Source organism: Phanerochaete carnosa (genome assembly GCF_000300595.1).
Source record: "Phanerochaete carnosa HHB-10118-sp unplaced genomic scaffold PHACAscaffold_1, whole genome shotgun sequence".
NCBI classification, from domain to species: Eukaryota; Fungi; Basidiomycota; class Agaricomycetes; order Polyporales; family Phanerochaetaceae; genus Phanerochaete; species Phanerochaete carnosa.
Window position 1 is genome coordinate 1,272,197 of NW_006767628.1, and position 24,137 is coordinate 1,296,333.

At 49.3% G+C, this 24,137-nt stretch overlaps 5 protein-coding genes across 5 annotated transcripts; 4 read left to right on the plus strand and 1 right to left on the minus strand.

Moving 5' to 3' along the window:
* Window positions 1–11,574: 11,574 nt before the first annotated feature.
* Window positions 11,575–12,340, plus strand: PHACADRAFT_189619 (uncharacterized protein; the record flags this gene model as incomplete). The annotated part of the gene is made up of 3 exons (XM_007389878.1): window positions 11,575–11,880; window positions 11,945–12,124; window positions 12,179–12,340. 3 exons carry the CDS (start codon window positions 11,575–11,577, stop codon window positions 12,338–12,340), a joined length of 648 nt encoding a protein of 215 aa, XP_007389940.1.
* Window positions 12,341–13,262: 922 nt separating this feature from the next.
* Window positions 13,263–14,396, plus strand: PHACADRAFT_23796 (uncharacterized protein; the record flags this gene model as incomplete). The annotated part of the gene is made up of 2 exons (XM_007389505.1): window positions 13,263–13,724; window positions 13,785–14,396. 2 exons carry the CDS (start codon window positions 13,263–13,265, stop codon window positions 14,394–14,396), a joined length of 1,074 nt encoding a protein of 357 aa, XP_007389567.1.
* A 1,606-nt stretch (window positions 14,397–16,002) lies between these two features.
* PHACADRAFT_167829 (uncharacterized protein) lies at window positions 16,003–18,108 on the plus strand. The gene is made up of 8 exons (XM_007389879.1): window positions 16,003–16,291; window positions 16,358–16,465; window positions 16,492–16,586; window positions 16,662–16,770; window positions 16,830–17,078; window positions 17,131–17,257; window positions 17,281–17,318; window positions 17,380–18,108. Exons 1-8 carry the CDS (start codon window positions 16,037–16,039, stop codon window positions 18,100–18,102), a joined length of 1,704 nt encoding a protein of 567 aa, XP_007389941.1. The 5' UTR covers window positions 16,003–16,036; the 3' UTR covers window positions 18,103–18,108.
* A 1,113-nt stretch (window positions 18,109–19,221) lies between these two features.
* Window positions 19,222–21,515, plus strand: PHACADRAFT_179748 (uncharacterized protein; the record flags this gene model as incomplete). The annotated part of the gene is made up of 10 exons (XM_007389880.1): window positions 19,222–19,500; window positions 19,560–19,719; window positions 19,774–19,886; window positions 19,939–20,081; window positions 20,133–20,506; window positions 20,557–20,603; window positions 20,652–20,825; window positions 20,873–21,024; window positions 21,157–21,299; window positions 21,351–21,515. 10 exons carry the CDS (start codon window positions 19,222–19,224, stop codon window positions 21,476–21,478), a joined length of 1,713 nt encoding a protein of 570 aa, XP_007389942.1. The 3' UTR covers window positions 21,479–21,515.
* Window positions 21,516–21,724: 209 nt separating this feature from the next.
* Window positions 21,725–24,052, minus strand: PHACADRAFT_246467 (uncharacterized protein). Its single transcript, XM_007389881.1, has 5 exons — window positions 23,906–24,052; window positions 23,673–23,856; window positions 22,788–23,619; window positions 22,391–22,734; window positions 21,725–22,337 (listed from the first exon to the last, which is right to left on the minus strand). Exons 1-5 carry the CDS (start codon window positions 23,928–23,930, stop codon window positions 21,776–21,778), a joined length of 1,947 nt encoding a protein of 648 aa, XP_007389943.1. The 5' UTR covers window positions 23,931–24,052; the 3' UTR covers window positions 21,725–21,775.
* Between the last annotated feature and the right edge of the window lie 85 nt (window positions 24,053–24,137).

A 24,137-nucleotide genomic window follows, 5' to 3' on the forward strand; every position in this document is an offset into this window, starting at 1 on the left:
CTGCAACGTCGTCAAATACGAGGAGTGGCGCAAGTGGGAATTAGGATGCAGAGAAATAGGGGATATCTCGTTCAAAGGGCTACGCAAGAACAAAGCCCGGATTGTACAAACGCTTAGCGCAGTTTACGTGAACGGATACTTTGACACGGTTAGGTTTTACGAGAACAAGTAGATACTTTGTATACAACGCTATTGTAACAATCAGAAAGAAGTTCCACTCGGAAACCTGACTACTGTGTGTTTATTCTAAGCGACAACAAGTGTCATAGTTTAACTGGTCCCTTTGTCCAATTCCAACTCTATCCACCTCTCGGCTAAATCGGCTTAGCTGGGATAAGTGGTTCGCTCAACAGCGTTCACAATCACTACCTCTCAGGAGACAAATACGGTACCTGAAACCGTAGAGACAAAACAGGAAACCGTTGCAGAATTCAGACAGCGACTGAATATACTAGACGACATAGAGACAGACTGGGAATCATTAACAGCACACGAACAATACGTTGAAGTGTTGCTAACCCTGTTCTACTTCTTCAAACACGTCCAAGAACCGCTGAGCTATAATGCTACAGCAGAGTTAACAAACCACGACAAAGATATAATCCATATCTTCTTTCCAACAAGCTCCGACACATATTCAGAACCATACACTTGTTACCTCAACCAGGAAGATATTGCGGAAGATCTATATTACAGACCAATCAATCAGTCATACGATCTCGCATTCTTGGAAGAAGATTGGGAATCACTTCGAGCGAAACGAGCCGAATCATACGAGCTCAATCTCAGTGAATTCTTTTACAACGTCAGTTTAACTCCAAAGGAACGTGAAACACTCTACGCATACACTCGCCTCCTCTTCGTACACGATAACAATGTCATCCTCTTCTGACCCGACCAAGCTCGCCACATCTACCATCCCGCAATTCGACGGCACCAACTATAAAAAGTAGTCCAACGCGATCCGAGCCTTCCTGCGCTATCAGGGCGTCTGGTACTTGATCCAGGGATACGGCTCCACAGCGACCGTTCCTGTCCCTGGTCTTGCCAGACCAATAGCTGCGACAGGTACACCCACGGCTACGGAAATTTTAGCTCAAGCTGCATGGGATGAGAAAAACGACAAGGCGCTGGGCATTATCCAGCTCTACGTCGCGCAGAACCTTTGTCATCTCGTCGATGACAAGTTCTTGGCCCTGGATGCATGGACTGCGATCAAGGCCGGCTACGAGAAACCCGGAGCGGTAGGCACATTCGTCGCCTTCCAGAAGCTGTTCAATGCACAGCTTTCTGACAGCTCCGCTCTCAGCCCGCAACTCGACGCGCTCACAGAGCAGTCTAACCAGGTCAACGCGGCAGGAATAGAGGTCAAACCTCAGCTCCTTGCTCTGCTCATGATCAATGCTCTCCCCAAGTCGTACCAGACCATTGCTGGTACAATTCTCACCACGCAGACTGATGTTACGCTGCTCACAGCGGCACTCATCAAGCCCAAGATCGTCGAGGAGGAACAGCGCCGCGTCGCGAACCGCACTCAGATTGCACGCGTCTCGAAGGCGCCTCTCCTCGACAAGAAATGTGAGAAATGTGGTCGCAAGAATTACACGACGGAGCAGCACTGGGACACAAAGCCGGTGAATTCTGGCTCGAGTTCCGGTAATGGCAACAATACGCAGCAGCAGCAGCAGGGTGGCGGAAAGCACAAGAAGGGAAAAGGAAAGGGCAAAGCGAAGGACAATACCGCAACAACCACGCAGACAGTAAACACGCTTAAAATAGTTGATGTACCACTAGTAGCAAAGATCGAGGAAGAATCCATCTCTGTTTCTCTTTATGCTACGGGTGTCAAGTCTAAGTGGATGGTCGACAGCGGTTGTACAACACACGTCACACCGTACAAAACTGACTTTATTCGGTATCATGAATTCCCTAAGCCAGGTCATGCTCACACGGCCGGCAAAGGTCAGACTATCGAAATCAAAGGTCACGGTGAAATCGCTCTGCGACATCGTCTCACAGATGGACGAATTCAACATATCCGGTTAAAAACCGTATTATACGTACCGGAAGCAGCAGAACGGTTCTTTGCGCCCAGAATGCCACTCAATAACGGTCACCGTATTGAGATGGATGGCAAGAAGTTTAAATTACTCCGCGGGTCAGACCCAACACAGTGGACAGTTTTAATGGAGGGCGAATATGAAAAGTCGTCAGGTTTATATTGGCTAGAAGCTGAAGTCCTCACAAGGACCAGCGAGATTAAGCCAGGAACATTGATGTCGGTCAAATCCGACGATCCATATACCTTGTGGCACCGTTGCTTCAGACACGCTGAGAAGAAATCAGTTGTTCAACTGCCTGGTAATGTTAAAGGCGTCCCGGATAAAATCTCAGCTCCAACCAGGGATACTCCCTGCGATGGGTGCAAATTCGGGAAGTCTCGTCGCAATGCTTTTCCTGCGTCTGACAGTCGTGCGGATCATCCCCTCGACTTAATACACATGGATCTTGTCGAATATCCGTCGTTATCACTCGATAGATACAAGTTTGCCCTTACCACCCTCGACGACTATTCCTCTTTTGGTTTAGTCTGGTATCTGAAACGGAAGTCTGATGCCTTCTCTGCCTTCAAGCAATTCGTCACTTGGGTGGAAACACAGGCCGAGCGCAAGCTCAAGGCTATACGTTCGGACCGTGGGGGGGGGAGTTTTTAGGCCGCGAATTCGATGATTTCCTAGCAGAACGCGGAATAGAGCGTCAACTCTCAGTGGCGCGAACACCACAACAGAACGGCAGAGCAGAACGCTGGCAACAGACCATTCAGAATAAGGCAGAAGCTATGCGACACCACGCTGGCATGACGTCTGGGTTCTGGAAGCTAGCATCGGAAACAGCAGTACACATATACAATCGACAACCTCTGTGCCATCACCAATGGAAGCTGCCCATCACTAAATGGAACGGCACTGTTCCGGACGTATCGTACTTTTGGGTATGGGGCTGTAAAGCCTACGTCCACACACATAAGGATGCAAGGGTCAATAAGCTACAGCCAAAGGCTAAAGTCATGATCTTCGTCGGGTATGAAATCGGTACAAAGGGTTACCGATTCTGGGATCCAACTGCCCAGACCATTGTTGTGTCACGCGACGTCACCTTCAATGAGTCTTCCTTCCCCAAGCGAGACGAAAGGCCTTGTGAGCCTGGAACGTCTCAAGATCCAATTCCACCTGTCCTACCCGACCTGCCGAACCCGGACCCAACCAATCCGGATGACTTGACACCTGATAATCAACCCCAAGACAACGCACATCCACGACCACAGCAAGACGAACCGCAACAAGAGGATGATGACAAAGTCAATGACGATCCAGCCGATCATTATGAACAATATTGAAGCCCAACTCCAGAACTATACGAACATCCGGAGATACCATCTGTTCCCGGTCCACCTCCTGGACAACCTCCACCTCAGAGAGAACAATATCGTCCTCATCAGAGCGGACCAGCTGGTCCATCTCGTCAGGCAGCACCACCTGCTCCTGATATTAGGCAACGATGGAATCTCGAACCACAACCTGTGCCACATTTGGCCAGACCACAGCGTGAGAATGCAGGCCAACGCCGTGTTCCCGATAACAGCTGTGGAGACGTACCGCCCACAGAAGCATGGCGTCAACAGGAACGAGATATCCAACGTGTTCAACAAGAAGAACGAGAAGCACGTGAACAACGTGAAGCCTCTCCAATGGAAGTCGACGATCAACTCCGTCGGAATTTATTCCAATGGATATGTCATGCTCACCAGCCTGACCCCACTACGTACCGCGAGGCAATGTCTCGCCCAGATGCGAAACAGTGGGAGATCGCAATGAAAGAGGAACTCAAGTCTCAGGAGGAGAATTCCACATGGATTCTGGTCAACAGACTGAACAACCGGAGAATAGTAAAATGCAAATGGGTTTATGTAATCAAACCCGACGGCTGCTACAAAGCACGCCTTGTGGCCAAAGGATTCACACAGATAGAGGGGATAGACTTTCAGGAAACCTTCTCTCCCGTCGCACGCTATGAAGCTATACGCTTCTTACTCGCACATGCCACACTCAAAGATTGGGAAATCGAGGCAATGGATATCAAAACGGCCTTCCTGTATGGCAAGCTCAACCAGGAGATTTACATGGAACAACCAGAAGGCTTTGTGAAGAAAGGACAAGAAAAGATGGTGTGTCGATTGAAGAAGGCAATCTATGGTTTACGCCAAGCCTCACGCACCTGGAACGAGAAGCTACACACTACACTACTCGAGAATGGATTTAAACGCACGCACTCAGACGCTGGCGTTTATGTTTATCATCACGACAAAGTCGAAGTTTACCTCATAGTTTATGTCGACGACCTTCTACCAATGGATCCAAGTTTACCTGAGATCCAACGAGTGAAGAAAGTTCTTGCAGAGAAATTCCAAATGCGAGATCTTAGAGCCGCTAGTACATTCCTTGGAATGCGGATCACTCGTGATAGAAACAACAGGTGTCTGGAAATCGACCAACAATCGTATACCGAGGGAATCCTATCTTGGTTCCAGATGCATAACTCAAAACCTTGCCGTACACCGCTGCCCGAAGGCATACATCTCGAGAAGGCTGCGGAAACATATACCGCTACCGACGCACTCTGCCATCACTATCAGTCTATAATTGGTAGTCTCATCTACTTGATGATTGGTTCACGACCCGACATCGCCTGGGGAGTCACTCGACTCTCACAATACATGCAAAACCCTACGTCACAGCACGTAGAAGCCGCGAAGCACATCTTCCGGTATCTCCGTCATACCACTGAGTATCGTATCCGGTACTCTGGCTTAAATCAGTCCAGTTTGATAGGATATTCAGACGCAGATTGGGGTGAAAATTGGGATAACCAGCGATCAACAACCGGTTTCGTTTTCTTGATGGCCAATGGAGCAGTCACATGGGCATCTCGGATGCAGAAGACGGTGGCAAGATCCTCGACGGAAGCTGAATACATGGCACTCTCGGAGGCATGCTCTGAGTTAGCCTGGCTAACGTCACTCCAAAAAGAGTTAGGTTATTATCCTACTGCACCACCACCTTTGGTAGCAGACAACCAAGGAGGAATCTTTCTCGCAGTCAATCCCGCTCACGACCAAAGGCTCAAGCACGTCGACATTTGATATCACTTCATACGTGAATACGTAGAAGAAAAACGAGTGGATATAGTCTACGTCAGTACGAATGAAATGATCGCCGACACATTGACAAAACCACTTGGTGCAACGAAATTCGAGCGCTTCCGGTCTATGCTAGTCTTGGTCTTCAGTAGATTAGGCAATAACTAGTCGAGTGGGAGTGTCAGAAATGGGCAATTACATCATTGCCCTGTACGGACTAAAGGGGATATCATCACATGACCCCTTTATTATCTTGTAGTAATACGACATCTGATTACTCATGCTTAGTATACATGCTTACGCTCACAGTACCATAGGTCTTATAGCGGTATCAAAGGTCCTGACTCACATGTATATATACTGGCCCTGTAGCACAGAATAAAGCAAGAGTTCAGTCGCACTTTCACAGCATGCGCATGAGTATCACGCAAGCGCGTCTCCCACTTGACCCGATTCCTGTTCCATCTTGTTCTCCACCCGGGCACCCTCGAAGGACCTACTCTTCACTATCCTACAAGATCTCGTTCAATCTAGAATTGATGACCTTAGCCCTCTCATTGACATTGAAGGTGCTCGCGGTGCAGTTCTCAGTGCCAGACTTGCCATCTCTATAGCTCTCACTGAGCTCTCACTTGGCCAAATTGAAGCGCAGTCGTGGAAATTGGTCTTGCGGCAGCCAGGGGCCAGCGATGATGACGAGGTGTGTGCAACACCTTCATGATAGAGGTTTTTTTGAAAGCTAATGAGTACGCACCTCAATATTTGTCCAGTTGCACATACCCGCATCAACGTACAATCTACAGCCAACAAGATTGTACATCTGAACACGACAGCCACTCTATTGCAAGCCTTGCAAGGTACTAATGTTGTATACTGCCACCTCCATATATATTCCCACCACCAGACTCTAATCTCAACTATTGGAGAAGCAGCAAAGGAGAGCTGGCAAGAGCTCTCGAGGACAGTGGGGGGCAGAGGAGCACAAAGCGAGGCTCATGTGTTGCCAATTCAAACGGTTATGCACCCAACTAGCTGGGACATGTCTCTGCACTGGTGATTCTTCGGGCTGCTGCTGTACTCCGGGAACATCTCAATACAAAAGTCTGCTGCTTTTATCTGTCATGATCATGGAGTGCAGCATATACAAGGCCATCATGACAGAACACTACATTTCATGCTCTGTCCTGACACCCTTGCTCGTCTGCAGCTCTTTGTCATTCTCCTTTCCTGGTCGGAGCAATGGCATTCCCATTCATTAAGGCCAGTGGTTGCTTTGCCAGATGCCAAGGCCTCCTGCTTACTTTGTAGTGCTCACAGGCCAAGTTGTAATCTATGAATCAAAGGGTCTGCCCATCTTACAGGCTGTTACTGCCCAATCTTGTGCATACAAACTTTGAGCTGGGCAAGGTGACCCAGTCCTAGACTCAGATATCTGATGGTGTCAGGATGCTGGCCAGATCTCCTGCTGAACATCCTTGTCATGTCATGTCAATCAAGCTGCTATTACTGCTGTTGGCATCTCTTCATGCATGTAGACATGTCTGAACCATAAAATCTGGCCTTCTAGTCCAAATCATTCAGGCTGCGAGACTCCTCACAAGCTTGGAACTGACTGTGACCACCTGGGACTCCACCAAAGTCTCCTGGATGGCCACACAAGGGCCTCGGTGAACGATTGTGGAAGCCACTATGCACATCGTGCACTCTGAGCTCACCAACACCTCCAGGCCTCTTACCGAAAGATGAGTGCTTAGACCGTCAGATAAGGATGCAGTCCACTTGAGGTTTGTGCCCAACGCCAGGAGAGTGTGCCTCAGGATGGCACCCGCCAAGCATGTCACCGGGACCACTAAATCCCGGCCGAATGCCGCTGACACGGCTGCTAGGAAGGATATTGAGCAAGGCTAGATCAGAAGTGGAGAGCTGCGTGCACGTACTTGAATGGCTTGTGAGCCTCTAAGCCCTCAGACTGATGTTTGACAAGAATGCCAGTGGCATCCTTGTGAATAGCAATAGCCTTGGTGCTGATAGAAGAAGGCCAGTAAATTGATGTATTAACCAGAGAGAGCTGGATCTTCAGGTTGTCAAGAGTGGAGGTTAGTGATTTGACTGGCTCAGCTTCAAGCCAGCAAGCTGTTATTGCAGAGCAATGATCAACAGCTGTGCAAGCACCAACTGGCTCACATGGGAGCACGTAGCATAAGGGGTCTAACAAACAAAGGCAGAACGCTATAAGCTAGTGCAGTGTAAGCATAGGACATAATGCAATGGCAATAAAGGAAGCTTACTCTAGGCGCAAAGGCAAAAGAGCACACAGAGTGGAAATCAGGGATGAGTTCTTATAAGCTACTGGAGATGAAACAAATGATGTCCGCATCAGAAAAGTGAAACTGCTAGCATAGATAAGTCCATGCGCTGTGCATGTTACATAGATGAGACAGTTTGAAACAAGTCTGATTGTCCGAGACACTTATCTGTTCAACACTAGTGGACCAAGCCAAGCCTGCACAAGCTGGGCCAAGTTGAGCCAAAGTGTGCCAGCTTGGAAAGGCTTTTGGCTCAGCTCGGACATCAAGTCAGCCAAGCCAAGCCAGCAAGCTGCAGCTTTAGATAATAAACTTACTGTATTTAGTACTGCTGTTAGAGTAATTAGTGATAAATTCCTAAAATATTATATTGCGCCCTCCTCTATCCCATCTATCTTCTAATGTACATAGATCAATAGATTATTGATAAGACTGAGCCTCACCATGAAGAAACATAGTGGGGGCACTAGCATCTGCCCTGCTTAACCAGCTGCTGTGTAACATTGCGGGCCCCTGTCCAAACAGCTTTGCAAGGTTCTGCCACACATGGAAGGAGAGGCTTATTCAGGCAGATTGCACCTGCCTGCAAGGGCAGCACCTTTCAATTCAAGACAGCAGAGCGAGTGCTAGAGGTTCCTAGCTGCCCGACATCTGATATCTGTATGGCCACTGCATCGAGACACTGTGTGACATGCACGCCGGCAAATGAGCCCTCATATAGGCATAAGATAATTTATCTGGGTGCAACCACCTGAGGACACGCAGGGAACATCATGCTGCACCTCCTGCGGCTCACCAGCACCTCTGGCACCTCTAACTGTGACAGGTGTCTGCCGCGTCATGTCAGCCTCTGCTGTTTGCCACTTGCGCATGCACCGTCTCCAGTGTCCATGCATTTTATTTGGCAGTGTGTCCTTTCTTTTGTATGAAGTTCAAGTTTCTAAACAACTTTATTGATGTTTCACATCTGAATTATATCTCAGAGTATGTATTTAGACATCATACTATACAAAGAAACTCTTCATGTGCTGTACATACTTCTATGTCTACATGTGGCAGCTATGAAACCATTGACAAGGTTAGTCCACAGCACCTGCCTAATTAGGTTTCAAGCCGCAGCCCAAGCCAAAGCTGAGCCACTGGCTTATGGCTTGTGGCCTGGCTTGGGTTTTTACAAGCCTAAGCCTGGCAAAGCCAAGCCAGAGCTACCAGCTTCTGGGCCAAGCTGAGCCAGTCAAATCACTGGTGGGAGTCGCAGCAGCAACAATGTTGAGGGCAATACAGACCCACGATCACTTGAAATTGCTGTGGAGATTAAGATTTCAAGGTCCTAAGTGATGCATGGAGCAGAGAAAGAGGCTGTGAGGGCAGCAGTAGTTATGACACAAGCAGATCAAAGTCAGACTATATCATGAATGGTGAATAAGCCAGATGATGAATAACAATAACCAGCACCTGGGTGTAAGAGGGTGGAGTCAATGAATCAATGAGCTGGGAAGTTGAGGACCAGCCAACCTAAGTCAACCTGTATTATACTCACAGCACACAAAGAGCACTGATTTTTCCTGCCCATGCTGGAAAAAGTCAGCGTTTCCACATAAGACCTGATCATGATTAGGTATGGTAGAAATGTGCATGGAGTTGTATTTATGACTGGACAGAACACCAAGTCCACCTCTTGAACACATCAGATTCAAGCAAAATGTCAACTGATGCAGCCGTGTCAATGACAGCTAATTTGAGCGTATACAACAGCCTGAGTCTGCCTAGCAAATAATTAAGATAAAGACAAGCCCAGCGTAAACCTCAGCAGTAGTAAGAACTTAGCCACCAGCCAGGAGACTGCTTACAATTGATATCACAATCAAAAGAGCTGCTATCTTTCAGTCAACATGAGCCAACTTTGCTGTTTCATATGTTGGCAAGCAAGAAGTTGTGAATCTGCTACTACTAAACTTGTCACAAGTAAGTTCCGGACTGTCCTCATGAGTGAATGCCTCTTCGCAGGCAAACACCATAACCTCTAAGGCCTAAGTTGCAAAAAATGGATCTCATAGTTGTAACATGAATTTTCAGATGTACTGAGCAGCAACACAAGCTTTGACAATGGCTGTCTAAAGAAGCGAGCTGAGCCCGGCATGGTAGGCGCCCTCTAAATAGAATGGATACCATCATGTGGCTGTGGGAAGTGCAAGATCTGAGAGGTTTCACTTGTACATATCAAGTTTGAGGCCAAGAATAGATTGAGAAGGATTTCAGCAGATATAAGCAGTGTAGCTATGGTCTGAACTTTATTTTATTTTATTCAAAGAAGTCATTTGAGGCCAATTAATATATTCCCAGCAGTGCCTAAACCAAGTGCCAGTGGATGGGTGGGACACTGCCTAGTATAGATTGTATGTACATCAGTGCTCTTGCATGGTAAATTACATGCTTTAGGCGTTTGCACAAAAATCATCCCTGCCAATTCAGCCAATTCGGCTGAAAAATGTCTTTTCTACTAGGACCACTTTTTGCCTAATAACTTGATGAAAACAAAATATACAAATATTCTGCCAAATAAGAATTGTAGCCAGAGCTCCTCTAACATTTCTACTGAACAGATCTACTAACAGAGGCACATGCCTGCTGCCATTAAGGCGGTTGCTATTGACTACTGTAAGCACTTAGAAAGCAGACTACTGTTCCGGGAGGAACTACCATGTTAGTAACTGAGAGTTACTAACCTGGTTAGAAACTGGGAGGAAGAAACCATATATTAATAACTCAAAATGTTTATATTGTACTTGGGAATAAACTGTGCAAGGCAGGGCTTGAACATGGCTCTATACATAAATTGTAGAATATAACAAAACATAATAACCAGATCCTTACAGCTGAGACCCTAGCCCTGTGCCCAAGGCTTCACAAAATCTGCCTCTGTCCAGGTGCTTCCACTATGGCTGACGACTGTGCCCACATTCTAATGAGGCAGGAATTTGACAATGTGCTGGTACAGCTGCACGTCTTACTCCTCAGACTGCCTTCAACCATTCTGAAGGGTAAAATGTGCTACAACTTTGAAAGCTACACTCTGGATCGAGAGTGTGTGGAGGATAGGAGCAAAGATGGTTCTCTCAACCATGATCTAAAGATTATATTTGCATCAGAGAGCCAACAGTCAGAAATGATCATATTTAAGAAGCATGGACCTGGCCTGGTTGCAGTTGTCAATGTTCTTCGCAAGCACACTTTGACATATCCAACCAATACGGTACTTCAGAAATGGATCTCAGATCTCATAGCTGCTGCAAGAAGCATGGGCACTGTGAGTGTTGAACAGTTTGCACAGAAACATATCAGACTTAGCTTTGTGAACCAGATGCCATGTGACCTAGCTATGCAGCCTGAGAGTGCTCAACCTCTGCCAAAGAAGAGCATGAAGCACCAGGCGTCAGGCACACCAAGTGTTTATCAGAAGAAGCCACCTGTGACAGCGGAATCAGCTATGCATCTGTACAAGGATGTAGGGCTGCGGGCACAGAAGGGGCCTGGTGGGACCCCGGCTCTCACCATTCTAGATGACTTCACAGTTTTCACTGTGGTCAAGCAAACCAAGGAAACCATGTACCGATGTGCATTTGCACATATAGGGTGTCACTGGACATGTGCCAGGAACTGCTCACAGCCATGGATTCTCAAACATGCAGCAGAGGAGTGTAGCTTCATTTCTGCTGATATGTGTCAGAAAGCAAGTGCAGTCCAGAGTGCAAACACACTCGGCAAGCAGCTGATGGATCAGGACATTCTGGACTCTCACAGCTTCTCTTTACCCTTGCCCTCGAGTGCCGCTATATTGAATGCCATGCCTTCACTTCCTGCCATGTCATTTGGGAGCAACAAGAACCATGTTATTACACCAATATCTTCTGCTGTTGTTCAGGTCACGAAGAGGTTTGAACCTGCGCCATCTAATCAGCCTTCCATACATGAACATAGCCGGAAAGCACGCCAAGACCAACTCAAGCCCTTACTTGACTATCTCATCATGTGCTTCTTGTTGTTTCTGAGATCGCAATCAGTAAGCTGGACATGAAGGAGTGGTCAGACATCTGGGACAAAGCAACACCTGGCCTGTGCATGCCTCCGAATGCTACCATGATGGACGATGTTCTGATCCCTCATGAAGCTGCCTTCATCAAAGAGAAAGCAATCAGCTACCTACGCACCTTACAGGATCTCACGGTCACCTTCTACAGCAACACAACACGTGCACAGGAGTCAGTCTACATGGTGCACATTACAATGCCCAAGCATCAGGTATTCCTGCTGGAGAGAGTCAAAGCCTCTGGTTTGTCACATATAGCAGAGCATACTTTCAATGAAGTACTGGGGAAGGTGAGCCTTGCATACTGTCTATCTTCTGTTCCCTGAGCCCGCACTAACCTAAGTGTGACAACAGGTCATTATTTCCATTGGTCCAGAGTGTTTTTGTGGCATCTCGTCCGATAGCACAGGAAACACAGCGAGGGCCCGTACACTGGTGCTAAAGCAATGGAACTGGATGATTGAGCTTTCGGACACTTGCCACCAACTCAACCCACTTGCAAAGGACATTTTTAAGATCATTTATTTTAACAAGGTGAGTACACATACACAGTCAGAACAGATATACCAAGTACTTACAATGGTATAGACAATCAAAGACATGAGTGGCATCATCAAGCACTACAAGAAGTCATCTTTCACTGCAAGCAAGATTAAACAGCTTGTGAAGGAAACCCAGACTGGCCAGTCCTTCAAGTCGATTGGCAAGACACAGTTTGTCACCTATCACTTTGCAGGAGAGGTGCTGTGACAGAGTCTCGGTCATGTTGAGAAGCTTGGTAAAGAATGTACCATGGTAGTAAAGATGCAGCTCTTACCTCTCTTTTTCTGCATGAGTGCTGACTGCTGCGAATTACCTCATTTAGAAGCTGGGCCACCTTTTTGTCAATGACGCATCAAGTAGCATCTTCCAGCTGTGGCTTAACCGCCTATTACTTGTCCTCACACTAATTGGTGACGTGGACTTGCATCAACACACCACTCGGGACACTACGCGGATCTAACGAGGAGGCGGTGCCGACGACGGTCTGGCAACGATTGCGTTAGTTTGTACAACTAGCCCAATAACCAAGTGTATTAGTGACTATACTAAGATACAAACGAAGGCTTACCTAGCCCAATAACCAAGAGGTTGAGATGGGGGCTAGGTAGTGACAAAGGGGCTCCTTATATACTAGTTAGGCTGCGCACGGACCAGGCGTTTATATAAGTAACTGGGCTACAGCAGCTGCTAGTGTCCAGGGCACTTTGGGCGAGAAACGGGGGCCAGTGTGTTATAGTGTATGATGTTGTCAGGTCAACGGGGATCTGATGTCTGTTGGAGATCAGAGTGCGGCTGTTACCGAGAAAGCGTGATGCGGCGACGAGGCGGTGGCGATACAGGCGCGTCTGATGTGCTGATGCGTGTCCGTTGGTGATGCGTTCTCAAGTTGTTGGCGCGCGGCTAGGAATTGTAAACTGGCGCCAATGCGCCGACGACGCTTGGAGGGCCGTACAAACATAGGAAAAATCATAGAAAATCAGGGAAAATGGGAAAATAATAGGAGGCTGGGGCTACGCCCACGACAATTGGCAAGTCTGTTACATGTCTCAAGTCCATGCATTCAACAATTTCAGATGTTATCATCTTCTGGCTTGCTATTATGCATGAGCTGCATGATATTGTCATCAGTATGTCTAATGGCCTCAATGATGATGTTAAGGAGCACATCAGGCTTGCCGCGAACAAGTGGTGGAAGCAAATGTTTGCAGAGAATGACATCTACCTTACTGGCCTCGTCATCGACTCACACTACCGTGGTATCGACCTGGGGATCAAAGATCTTAACCTGCTGGTTGTAGGAAAGATCAAGATTGGAGGAAGCAGCGAGTTGGCAAAGTCAACCCTGCCAGAGCTGGTGCATACAGCAGCCAACTACCTACTGAACATAATGCAGAAGGAATATGCTTGGAGGCAGAAGATTGCTGGTCCTGAAGCATGCAAAGCCATTGGCCAGCTCAAGGAACAAGTCCCACAGTTTGTGAAGGGGGCTTATTCCTTCAATCAGAAGGTACTGCTCAAGGATGGCTCTCAGCAATGGTGGGATCAGCTCAATGCTGATAAGACGTTGCTGAATGACACACAGCCACTCGCAGTAAGTTCCTATCTCCACCCTCATGATTATTCCCCTTTTAACCAGGTGATTATATTCTAGCAACTGAAGAGCACTCTTTTCTTGATGGTCCCTAACTCTATGGCCAATGAACGAACAGGATCAACATTCACATGGCTCAATGGTCACTTGCGAAACTGTTTGAAGGTTCCCACATTGGTGTGCATGATGCAGGTGCGCCAGTGGATTCAGTATGAGCCTGCAGTGAGCCTACATCTAGCACTACTGGGTACAATGAATGACACATATTACAACCAGGGTTCTCTGCCAGTTTCTCACCCAACAGTCAAGTTTCAAGGCATGAAAACATTGCTCACAGCACCACAAACTAGCCAGAAGCGGAAGAATCCTCCCAGTAATGATGACACAGTGTCCACGGACAGCAGTGAGAGCTCAGATGAAGACAAATCATCTGATGAGGACAGCAAAGATAGTGTTGTGTCAGATAAAGAGGAGCTCGCAGAGGAAGATGACATGACACTGCCTGGTGAGTGGGTCGCCGCGTCGTTTGCAGACCTGAAATTGCCAGCACTTTGCGATATGCTGTCACCAATGTCCTGCATGCCTGCTGCCCCTTGTACTCAGCCTAAGGCTTCACACATGCAGAGGACCCCATCTGCTATTGTAGTAGCTGATTCTGACTGGCAAATGTAGCATATCTCACTGTTTCCTGAGCTGAAACTATGTGTGCAAAAATCAGGCACCTATTAGTTACTAACAGTTAATAACTGGTCACAAACTGCCTGTAAGAAACTCTGGGGTGCTTAGGTTAGCAACTAACTGGTTAGAAACTCGAAAGTAGTTTCTCCCGGAACAGTAAAGCAGACCAGTCTAGCACACTCACAGGTCTGTACACTTCCACTCAGCTAAATTCAGGCATGCTATAGATCTATTACATGGACATCTATGCTATCTTTATGTATATCCAGCTTATATATATATTATGCTGAGTAGAAAGCTTAATATGAATATTTTCCTGCTCGCAGTGCAGGAAACTGGCTCAATCAGGAAGCAGACCACCTGGTATGTGATTAGGTGCTGGACCACTCTCAAGGTGCAGCTGGGCAGCAAACTTGCAAAATTGTGTATAGTTCACAGCTTAGAGCTACTGGGATATGGATAGTCGCAAAATATGATGTTCTGAGCACTTGGGCATGCAACAGAGGCAGAGTGTGGGGCACACATCTAGATTTGTGAAGTGGGAGGAACACCACCATTATGTAAGATACTCACCTTGCAAGTCTGGCCAGTTCCTGTTGCAGAAAGGATGCAAACAACAGCCATAGAGACTGATATCTTCATATATGTGCTTTACAACTGGCCGAGCAGTGCGGAGAGGAGGAGAGAGCCATTCCAGCATCTTAGATGATGAGCACATACCAAGGGACCAAATTCTCGCCACATACTATAATCTCCGTGACATCAACTGCTTCGAAACCACTCCCCTAAGCAAGAAAAACCTTTCTCAGTCCTAATCACATCGCTCCGAGGTACACAGCCGGCTGTCAAAAGTCAATTGTTCACTTGTGTCACGGTGTCTTCTTGAGGGCAGAAATAAGTGGCTATAGAAAGAGAGCATGACTGGCAGTGAGATAAAATCCCTGGAAATACGAAAATGTTAGATAACAGAGGCCTCTGATATAGAAAGACAAGACCTACAGTTTCATGGAGTAAACTTGAGATATACTGTGTAGGTGTACATATCTCCGAGGCATGTATTTTGGGGACCTCTGGGCCACAATCTCAGAACGAATGGATTCTGGACAGGCTGAAAGTCTGCTCCTGACATTCAGAATGGCTAGAATCCATAGGTATACATTGGAATTAGGGACAGACAAGGCATTGGAAGAGTGGGCATAATGGTTGGGCCTGTAGAGAAGATGGACTTGTGCGTGCGGGCACAATTGGGTACTCCAAAATAGGCAATTCGCAGATACAGCAAACAACCTGACCTTGATCTCGCTCATTTTATCTCGGGTGAACTTTAAACTTGGTGCTAGTGTAGATAATGCCCATCTAAGTGCTATTCAATGGCCCGATTCCAGTATGGTACTCATATGTATCTGCTACACACTAAATACCGTGGGGTGGTCCGCTTCCCGGTCCGGTCCGGTACCTGATTTGATACAGTAGCGCCTGCTTACATAATCGATGCCCGTTCCTGGTGACCTTAGCTGAAACACAGGACAATCCGCTGGCTACAATATGAGATATTAGGCTGCAAAGATTGTTCTGCTGCGCACGGCTTTTAGAATCGAGCAGTGACTTCGGCTTGGACTATCGTCGCGCCCAAGATGCTCTCCAAAGCTGTATGTCTTGCGTTGCTGGCGAGCAATGCTCTGTGCCAGCAGCGGGCCCTCAACCAGTGGCCCGTAGTGGCCAATCCGGAAAAACAGGTCATCACTTCTGAACTTTCTGAGTTTGTGGAGAAAATCATGAAGGATGGTAACGTGCCGGGCTTGACTCTGGGTGTTGTGCACTCGAATGGTACTGTCGAGCTTGGTGCGTTCGGGAGAAAGACAGAGGATGGCGATGAGATGACTGTGGACGTAAGTTCCTCGTCTCCTTCCTAACTATTAGGATAACGCAACGGACTAAAGAGGACATCTTAATAGACTCTATACAATATAGCCTCGTGCTCTAAAGCGTTCCTCGCAAGCTCAATGGGCATTCCGATTGACGACTTCGTCCAGGGTAGGAACCAGACTCCGCTTCCGCCTGGCGTTCACAAGCTCGACTGGCATACAAGCTGACTGACCTGTTTCCCGGTGACTGGGAGCTTATGGACAAGTGGGCATCCGAAAAGGCTACGCTTAGGGATGCTCTGTCCCACCAGACCGGGCTGTCAGGGCATGTTTTGCGCCGTGTAAGGTGCAACCCTGTCCATGTTGGCGGCGTAGACTGACATGTATGCGACAGACATGACTTCTCATATCATCCGACTGACAAGCCGGTCGACGTTACACGCAGAACGCGACGTCTAAGGCCCACCTTTGAGCTGCGCCAGCGATATCACTACAACAACCAGGTTTGCCCTTCGCTCGTGAGAATCGTCCATTTCGCGTTAGCTGATGTGTTTGGCTACAGCACTACATAATCGGCGCGCACATCATCTCAACCTATTCGGGCATGCCCTACACAGAAATTGTCAAAGAGCGTATTTGGAAACGCCTCAGCATGACCTCCTCAACATTCAGCCCGAATGAGGCCGCGCTTTCAAGCAAGCTTGCGCAGACTTGGACGGCTAACAGGCGGCGGATCCTATTTTGGTTCTCCGAAGAAGTCGCCGAGCTCAGTGCCGGACCGGCTGGAATTATCACCAACGTGGTGGATATGGTAAACTGAACAACTTTATAAAAATCCTCCTGCGACTGATTAGGGTCTGCAGACAAGGTGGCTCCAGACGCTGCTGAACGCGGATGTGGATTCTGTCACGAATGAGACTATCATTCCCCGTGAGACGTACGATGCCAATACGAGAACTCAGTCGATTGTCTCCACGAGGCTTTGTCCAAGTTGGTTCTCTTACGAAAGCTAGGGATGGGATGGGATACCAAGTCGTATCAAGGCCACAATGTGAGTGCTTTGACCGAGCGACCTCTGATAGTTAGAGTTTTCTTTGCTAACTGCACATCAGCTTTGGATACATGGAGGAGAGATTCTGGGCATACATTCCGAGGTGCTTTTTATGCTAGACAGTGGGCTCGGCATTGTTACTCTGGCGAATGGCGATGGCAAAAACCCACAGGAGCTTGCTACAATGTACCGCATTGTCGAGGACTTCCTTGGTCTAGACAGAAAGGAGTTTGAGAGAATCCTCGTCACAATTGCCGCTAGCAGAGCTCGAAGCGAGGATGGTTCCGCTCAAGTCGCCGACGATGTTAAATACCCGTCCCCTCTGTCTCTCCCGCTGGAGGAGTATGCCAGCAAGTATTACGATCCCGGCTACGGTAATATAACGCTCTGTGCCCCTACTCCGCACCCCTCCGACGAGTGTGCGGACGTGCTCGAGTCTTGGTCGTTCTTCGAGAATACTACCGAAGCCACGCAACAGGTGCTCTACGCGGCGATCTCATCCCTGTGGATCTCGCACCTCCGTCTGGCGCACACGGATGGCGATACATTTGGCGTATCCGGGACTTATCTGTTTACAAATGGGTACGGCAAAGACAAGAGCCCCTTCACGGCCGAAGAGACGGGCGAACCAGCCGCATCTGCAGAGTTTTGGATCATACATGCGGAAGGAAGCTCGCTGGTCCGGGATGTGGCTTTGAATGGATTCGCTGGGGAGATGACGGAGCGGCAGAGGATCAGAGGCACGGTTGAGGAGACGGCCGAGATTTGGCTCACCAAGGTGTAGTTCACGCGGGCTGGACTTGAAGTTTCAAGCTGACACGACAAATCTCGGCAAAAGATAGCGAATAGATGCGCTAACAACACTTGTGCTGCCAGTGGAGAATCGCAGGCTCCCCCCTGCAGCACTAAGCGCTGAAGCAGTGAGCTGAGCGTACGCTTTCTTGTCCTCAGATCCCAATGCTCCGTTATGATTTTCGACAACAAGCAGGTAAGTTCTGGATGTGACTGGCCGTATGACAACGCTAGTGGGGTGTTTCAAAGATGCGCCGGTTACATCGGTAAGTTAAGGCGGTTGGCAACGAAGTACGTACTTGAGCTCTTTTGTCGGAAGGCTGTGCGCAAACTTCTGTACTTCTGCGAGGTGCAATCGCGTTTCCTGACTCATGCCGTTCAGAAGGCGGCATTTCAATGTCACATGTACACATCGTATGGGTATGTGCTCACTCAAGCAGGCTCAAGCATTGTCGAACAGGATGCTTACATCTTCTCGATTGGCTCATGTATCTTCTCGGCGCCGATGGCACATACCGCCCAGCGACGCCCAACCTGCACCATCCACCCTGTCCATGACAATCATGCCTACGCTGACGGGAACTGGCGCCATTTTACGTACATTCCCGCCCCGCTAATGGCGATAATGTGTTTTGATCGTGGATCGCGATGAGTCCATGTGAACTCATTGCTAGTATCGACACGGACGAAACTTCCTTTGACTGCCTTTTCCAGGCCTATAGCGACAACTATTACGCGCCATTCGTCGGTGACCTCAACTCTCCACCACTCATGACTATGTCATTCAGTGCATTGACAGCCAAGCTACGAACTTAAGCAGACATTGGAAGCGGGTGAAAAGGCGCTCACAGTACTTCGGCGCCGCTTTTCAGCTGCAATGATTATCTGCACAATCCAGCATGTCGCACAGCCCGCCCAAAGACATCTCTGCGAACCTGTGTAAAGCCGATATTGCTCGGAAGGGCGCGCTTGCGAATGAAGTGGGCGATATGTTGGATCTTGGCGAATGCCTGCCGTAATGGTCCTCACGGCTTCTCCGCAGTTTCCTGCAATGCTATAAATTAGAGTCGTCGGTGGGTAGCAACGCTTCATCTCGCACCCCATCCTCATCATGAGCTCCAACTCCAAAGATTGGCAGAAACTGTGCGCCGAGCGCAAGGAGAGACGGCTCCAATCCATTCCAAAGGACTGGCTCATTCATGCTCCGCCAGAGAGCCAACGGAACGTCCTGAACGTACCGGAGACTTGTGGCCTACTGACGGGCCACGAGCTGGACATAACTAGTACGACTGACGTCGACACTTTACTGGGAAAGCTCGCGCTTGGCCAATGGTCGTCTGTGGAGGTCACGACCGCCTTCTACAAACGTGCGATCGTCGCGCAGCAGCTGGTGAGCCTAGATTTTTCCTTCGATCTAGAAGCAGAATAATCTCAGCTGGAATGTACCAGACAAACTGCCTGACCGAAATCTTCGTTGAGAAAGCGCTTGCACGGGCCAAGGAGGTCGATGAATATTTCCAGCAGACCGGAAAGACCATCGGTCCCCTGCATGGCCTCCCTATCTCGCTAAAAGATCAATTCTGTATCAAGGGAATGGATACAGTTATGGGTAAGTGTCCTTGGCTTTGCACCAGGTCTGAGAGCTCATTTGCCATGCACATAGGCTACGCCGGCTGGATAGGCAAGCCTGCCGAGAAGGATAGCGTGCTGATCGAGATTCTCTACGACCTCGGCGCGGTCCCTTTCGTGCGAACTAATGTGCCGCAGACGCTGTTGGTACGCCTGCCCAGTGTTGCTCTCTTGTTCTAGGCTGACATGTGCTCCGTAGTGGGGCGAGACCTACAATCACGTCTTCGGGCGGACGACGAACCCGTACGACCGGTACATGACCCCCGGTGGCTCTACTGGTGGCGAGGGAGCCCTGCTCGCCATGCATGGCAGTCCCCTCGGTGTTGGCACTGACATTGGCGGGTACGCTGCTTCGCCCGCTGCTTCTACTCACCGGTACTGACGGACGTCTAGATCTGTGCGCATCCCCGCCGCATTCTGCGGTCTATACAGCCTCCGGCCAAGCTACGGACGTCTGCCTTATCAGGGTTGTGTGAATTCCCAGCTCGGACAAGAGAGTATTTCGTCCGTCCTCGGTCCAATGACAAGCTCGCCCTCCGGCGTGCTGCGCTTCACGAAGGCCATCATCGATGCGAAGCCGTGGAACAGCGACCCACTCGCGGTGCGCAAGCCGTGGAGTAGGGATGAGTATGAGCTCGGGGAGCATGGAAATGGCGTGGGCATGTGCTTTGCCATCATGTGGGATGACGACATCGTTAAGCCGCATCCACCGGTTATCCGCGCGATGGAAATTACCAAGGCCGCGTTGGAAGCTGCTGGGCACAAAGGTAATTATTCTGCATTCTATCGACACATGCATGGGTTGAATGCCGAGTAGTGATCAATTGGGTCCCGCATCGCCATGCAGAGATCTACAAAAACACAGTAAGCTAATCGCTGAATCTCGCGTCAGTTAACTGAGGTGCAACGCAGGCACAAATATTTTTCGCGGATAGCGGACATGATTTCTTCACTGATTGTGAGCTGTCGGGAGAGCCGCTCATTCAGACCATGAGTCCGGCAGAGAACGCACATGAACTTGTCTTGGACGGGCTGCCTCTTTCCCGGACACTTGTCGAAAAGCCAGCCCATCTTTCCGCATATGATGTAAGCTTCCATATCCGTATGAAGCCGTCTCTCACAGTTTTGTGCAGCTCTGGCAGCTCCACAATGAGAAGCGCGAGCTGCGAAAATCATATTTGGACCACTGGGAGGCGACGAAGGCCATCACAGGCACCGGACGCGCCGTGGACGCAATAATTAGCCCGGTGTCGCCACATACCGCCTGTCCTCATGGCTGCCATATGTACGTCCCCTCCATCTGATTCTCTCACAAACCCATGGGGATATGCTAGATCGAGCGGGGCCTTTGGCAGAGAACTCCCTCAGATCGTGCTCATCTTATGACATGTTGAAGCTAACTGCAACCTGCGAATAGTCATGGATTCTACACGGTCCTGTGCAATAACCTCGACCTGACGACGTCCGTGTTTCCGGTCTCATTCGCCGATAAGGATCTCGACAAGAAGCTGCCGCCGCATGAGTTTAGAAACCAGGATGACAAGGCAGTGTACCACCTGTGTAAGATTCTCGTGCTCAATGTGTAGTGCACAAGGCTGACGTAGTGCGTAGACGATTCCGAACTATTCCACGGCCTTCCTGTTGGCCTGCAGCTGATTGGGCGCACTTTGGAGGAGGAAGGTGTTATTGGTATGACTGAGGTGATGGACAAGGCATTGAAAGCCTACAAGGCCGCGTAGGGATCATCTCCAATGTAATCGAGATACAGTATGCCGTGCAATTATCTCAGTAACAAAACATACAAGTGGTTGATTCAGCTGTTGTAGCTAACACCATGTATCATTCTTCTTCCAAGTCAGCGGCCAAGAAAGGGCTATGTGTCAGCCCGTGAGGACGACCGAGCGACCGCGCAGCAAGATTCACACGCCACAAAGTCGCTGGCTGGCGCCTGTACCTTCAACATCAGGGGCAGTAAAGTCAACTCGGTTATCAGAAGGCATGAGATACTCGCAGAAAAAATTACAAATGTAAGGAAATTATTTTCTGCCCCACCATCCCCCAAGCAAACTGCTCAAACCACCTTTCGTCGGCGCAGCCGAAGGCTCCGGCGTCATCGGTCGCTGGATCTCCTCGACTTTCGCTCTGCTTGCCACGCTCTTCGTCTCGGTAGGGCCTGATGGCGCCCTCTGCGGTACCGGAGCAACGATAGCGGGTGCTGGTGCTGCGATCTTCTTGCCCGCGCGCTCCGTCAGCCTGTCCATGTTGAGCTCGGCATAGTTGAGCGCAATGTCAAAGAAGAGAGGCTTCTTGTAGGTAGACCTGTCAACCGTGCCCGAGGCATCGCCGCCGTTGTATGAAAACCAGTCTTTCTTGCATTTCGAGCTCTCGGCGTCGACCTGTTCTTGGAGCTGAGAGATGGAGTTTGACTCGAGTGCGTAGAAGGGAAGTTCGGAGGTCGAGATCGGGTCTTCTGAGGGAGACGGGAGAAGGCTAAGAGCCGATTGCAACTCACGAATATGTATTGTGGCACGTTGCATTAATGCAACAGCTTCGGCATACTTTTTGGATGCTGTGTACGCCTTCGCGAGGTATTGACATCTGTGTGACATGTTAAGTTCAAATAAGAATATAAATATCAGCGTCTCACTTACCTCCGCGCCTTAGAGAAGGATATTCTTGCATCAACCGCAGTGGCCAAGTCGGGGCTGTCGTCGACGATAGAAAGAGCCCGCATTTGGGTCAGGCTCTGAATGATGGTGTCGAGCAGTTTTACGACAGCGGGGAAGAGTCTAGAGTCCACCTGCTGCTTGCTTGCGCTTGCTTTCGAGATCGAAACTTCACCTGAGCGGTGGCTTGACGTCTGCGATTGATGAAGCAGTGTTGAGATGAGGAGAAGATCACGCTGAATGCGGCGCGCGAGGAGCTGGTACACGACGAAGGCGTAAACAAACTGCAAGTCACGGGTACCCGCAGGTGCCGTGCTGCTCCCGCTGCTTAGCTAACCAATGATGAGAATGCAACACAGACGGTGGTCAAGAGTATGCTGCATACCTGTTGAGCTTCCACGAGTTTTCGCGCCACGCCCTCAGCGTCACTCAGAGCGAGAAGGATTGCATCGTATGCAGCGACGTCTTGCTTTGATTTGTGACTCCTGCCAACCTTGCTCTTCTTCTTCCCCGTATCTTCGAGAGGCTCCACAGGCTTCCCCTCGGAAACAGTGTGTAACTTCTCCTCAGCCTCCTGCACTTTCAGAAGCACGTCGACCAACTCGGGGTTTCGAATAGGTACTGCCTCATCCTCCCATAGGAGTGGCTTCAGCTTCTTACGGTCTTCTGCAGCGCCGCCAGCATTCTCTTGCGCCACCTCCACCAACAGCTTATCGTAACCATCTACAAGCTCGTTCTTGTGCGCAGAGGCCGTTTCCGCGACAATGGCATCGACATCGTACGCCTTCGCACTACCGAGCTCATGGGCGCAGTACCTGATTTCTGGACTAATCTCGTCCGCGAAGGTAATGGCCAGGGCTTGATCCCTGCTGGTACTTGCATGCGAGGCGAGCTCGTCAAGGAGTGAGCGGGCGACGCACAGCTGTGCGAGGGCGTTCTCGAAGTTGTAGCGGTAGCGCAGGAACCGGCCGTTAAGGATCAGAGTGTAAACTGTGGCTTGGATGAGATTGGAAGCTGGTAGTCGGCCGGCAGCGTGGAGAGCTTGGCAGTGTGAGAGCAGCTGAGTAGCCCAGTTCACAGCCTTGCGGAAGCGTGAGGTAGCATTCTTCCTAATAGCAGAGGCTTTGTCCTTGGACGCTGGAGCGGCAGCAAGCTGAGACAGTTCTTGCGAGTACGTCCAAGCACGTTCGGCTTCGAAGAGAAGGAGTTGCAGGCTGCATAACTCTTGTTATTTTCCCCATATACTACTCGTAGAAGCGAACCTCACTAGCCGTCTTTGATGCCCTCTAATCTCACAGGCGGGAGCTTCTTGAATTCGCGACCCTTGCCGTGCGTCAACTTCAGGGTAGACCGGAGGCGGTGGGTCCTGTTAGCGCAGTGCTTCCTGTATCTCGCATAATCATTGTAGCGCAGCCCATACGCGTTGCGCTGTTCATTTGCAAGCTGCAACGCTGGATCTCGATGAGCACGAAAGATGTGATGTACGCAAATGAAACGCACCTTGGAAAGTTAGCGTGTCTGCCATTTCGTTCTATTCCTGCGCTTTATTTCGTCTGAAATCACCCTACACCTTGGAAGGCACGTTCAGGATTACGACTTCCACGTCACCAGCGACCTCGAAGGAGATCGAATGTGCGAGATGGTGCGGGTAGTGGTGGAAGAGGGGAGAAGAGTTGTGCGCGCTTGGCCGCGCACGCCTCAAAGCGCGACTTTCACTAGATCCTCCACCATC

Coding starts and splice junctions, on each gene's coding strand:
- PHACADRAFT_167829 (XM_007389879.1), top strand. CDS start 16,037: ATGCTCTCCAAAGCTGTATGTCTTGCGTTGCTGGCGAGCAATGCTCTG. Junction 16,771..16,829: donor GATATCACTACAACAACCAG/GTTTGCCCTTCG, acceptor GTTTGGCTACAG/CACTACATAATCGGCGCGCA. Junction 17,079..17,130: donor TCACCAACGTGGTGGATATG/GTAAACTGAACA, acceptor TAGGGTCTGCAG/ACAAGGTGGCTCCAGACGCT.
- PHACADRAFT_246467 (XM_007389881.1), bottom strand. CDS start 23,930: ATGGCAGACACGCTAACTTTCCAAG. Junction 22,735..22,787: donor TCGTGGAAGCTCAACAGGTA/TGCAGCATACTC, acceptor ATTGGTTAGCTA/AGCAGCGGGAGCAGCACGGC. Junction 22,338..22,390: donor TCCTTCTCTAAGGCGCGGAG/GTAAGTGAGACG, acceptor CATGTCACACAG/ATGTCAATACCTCGCGAAGG.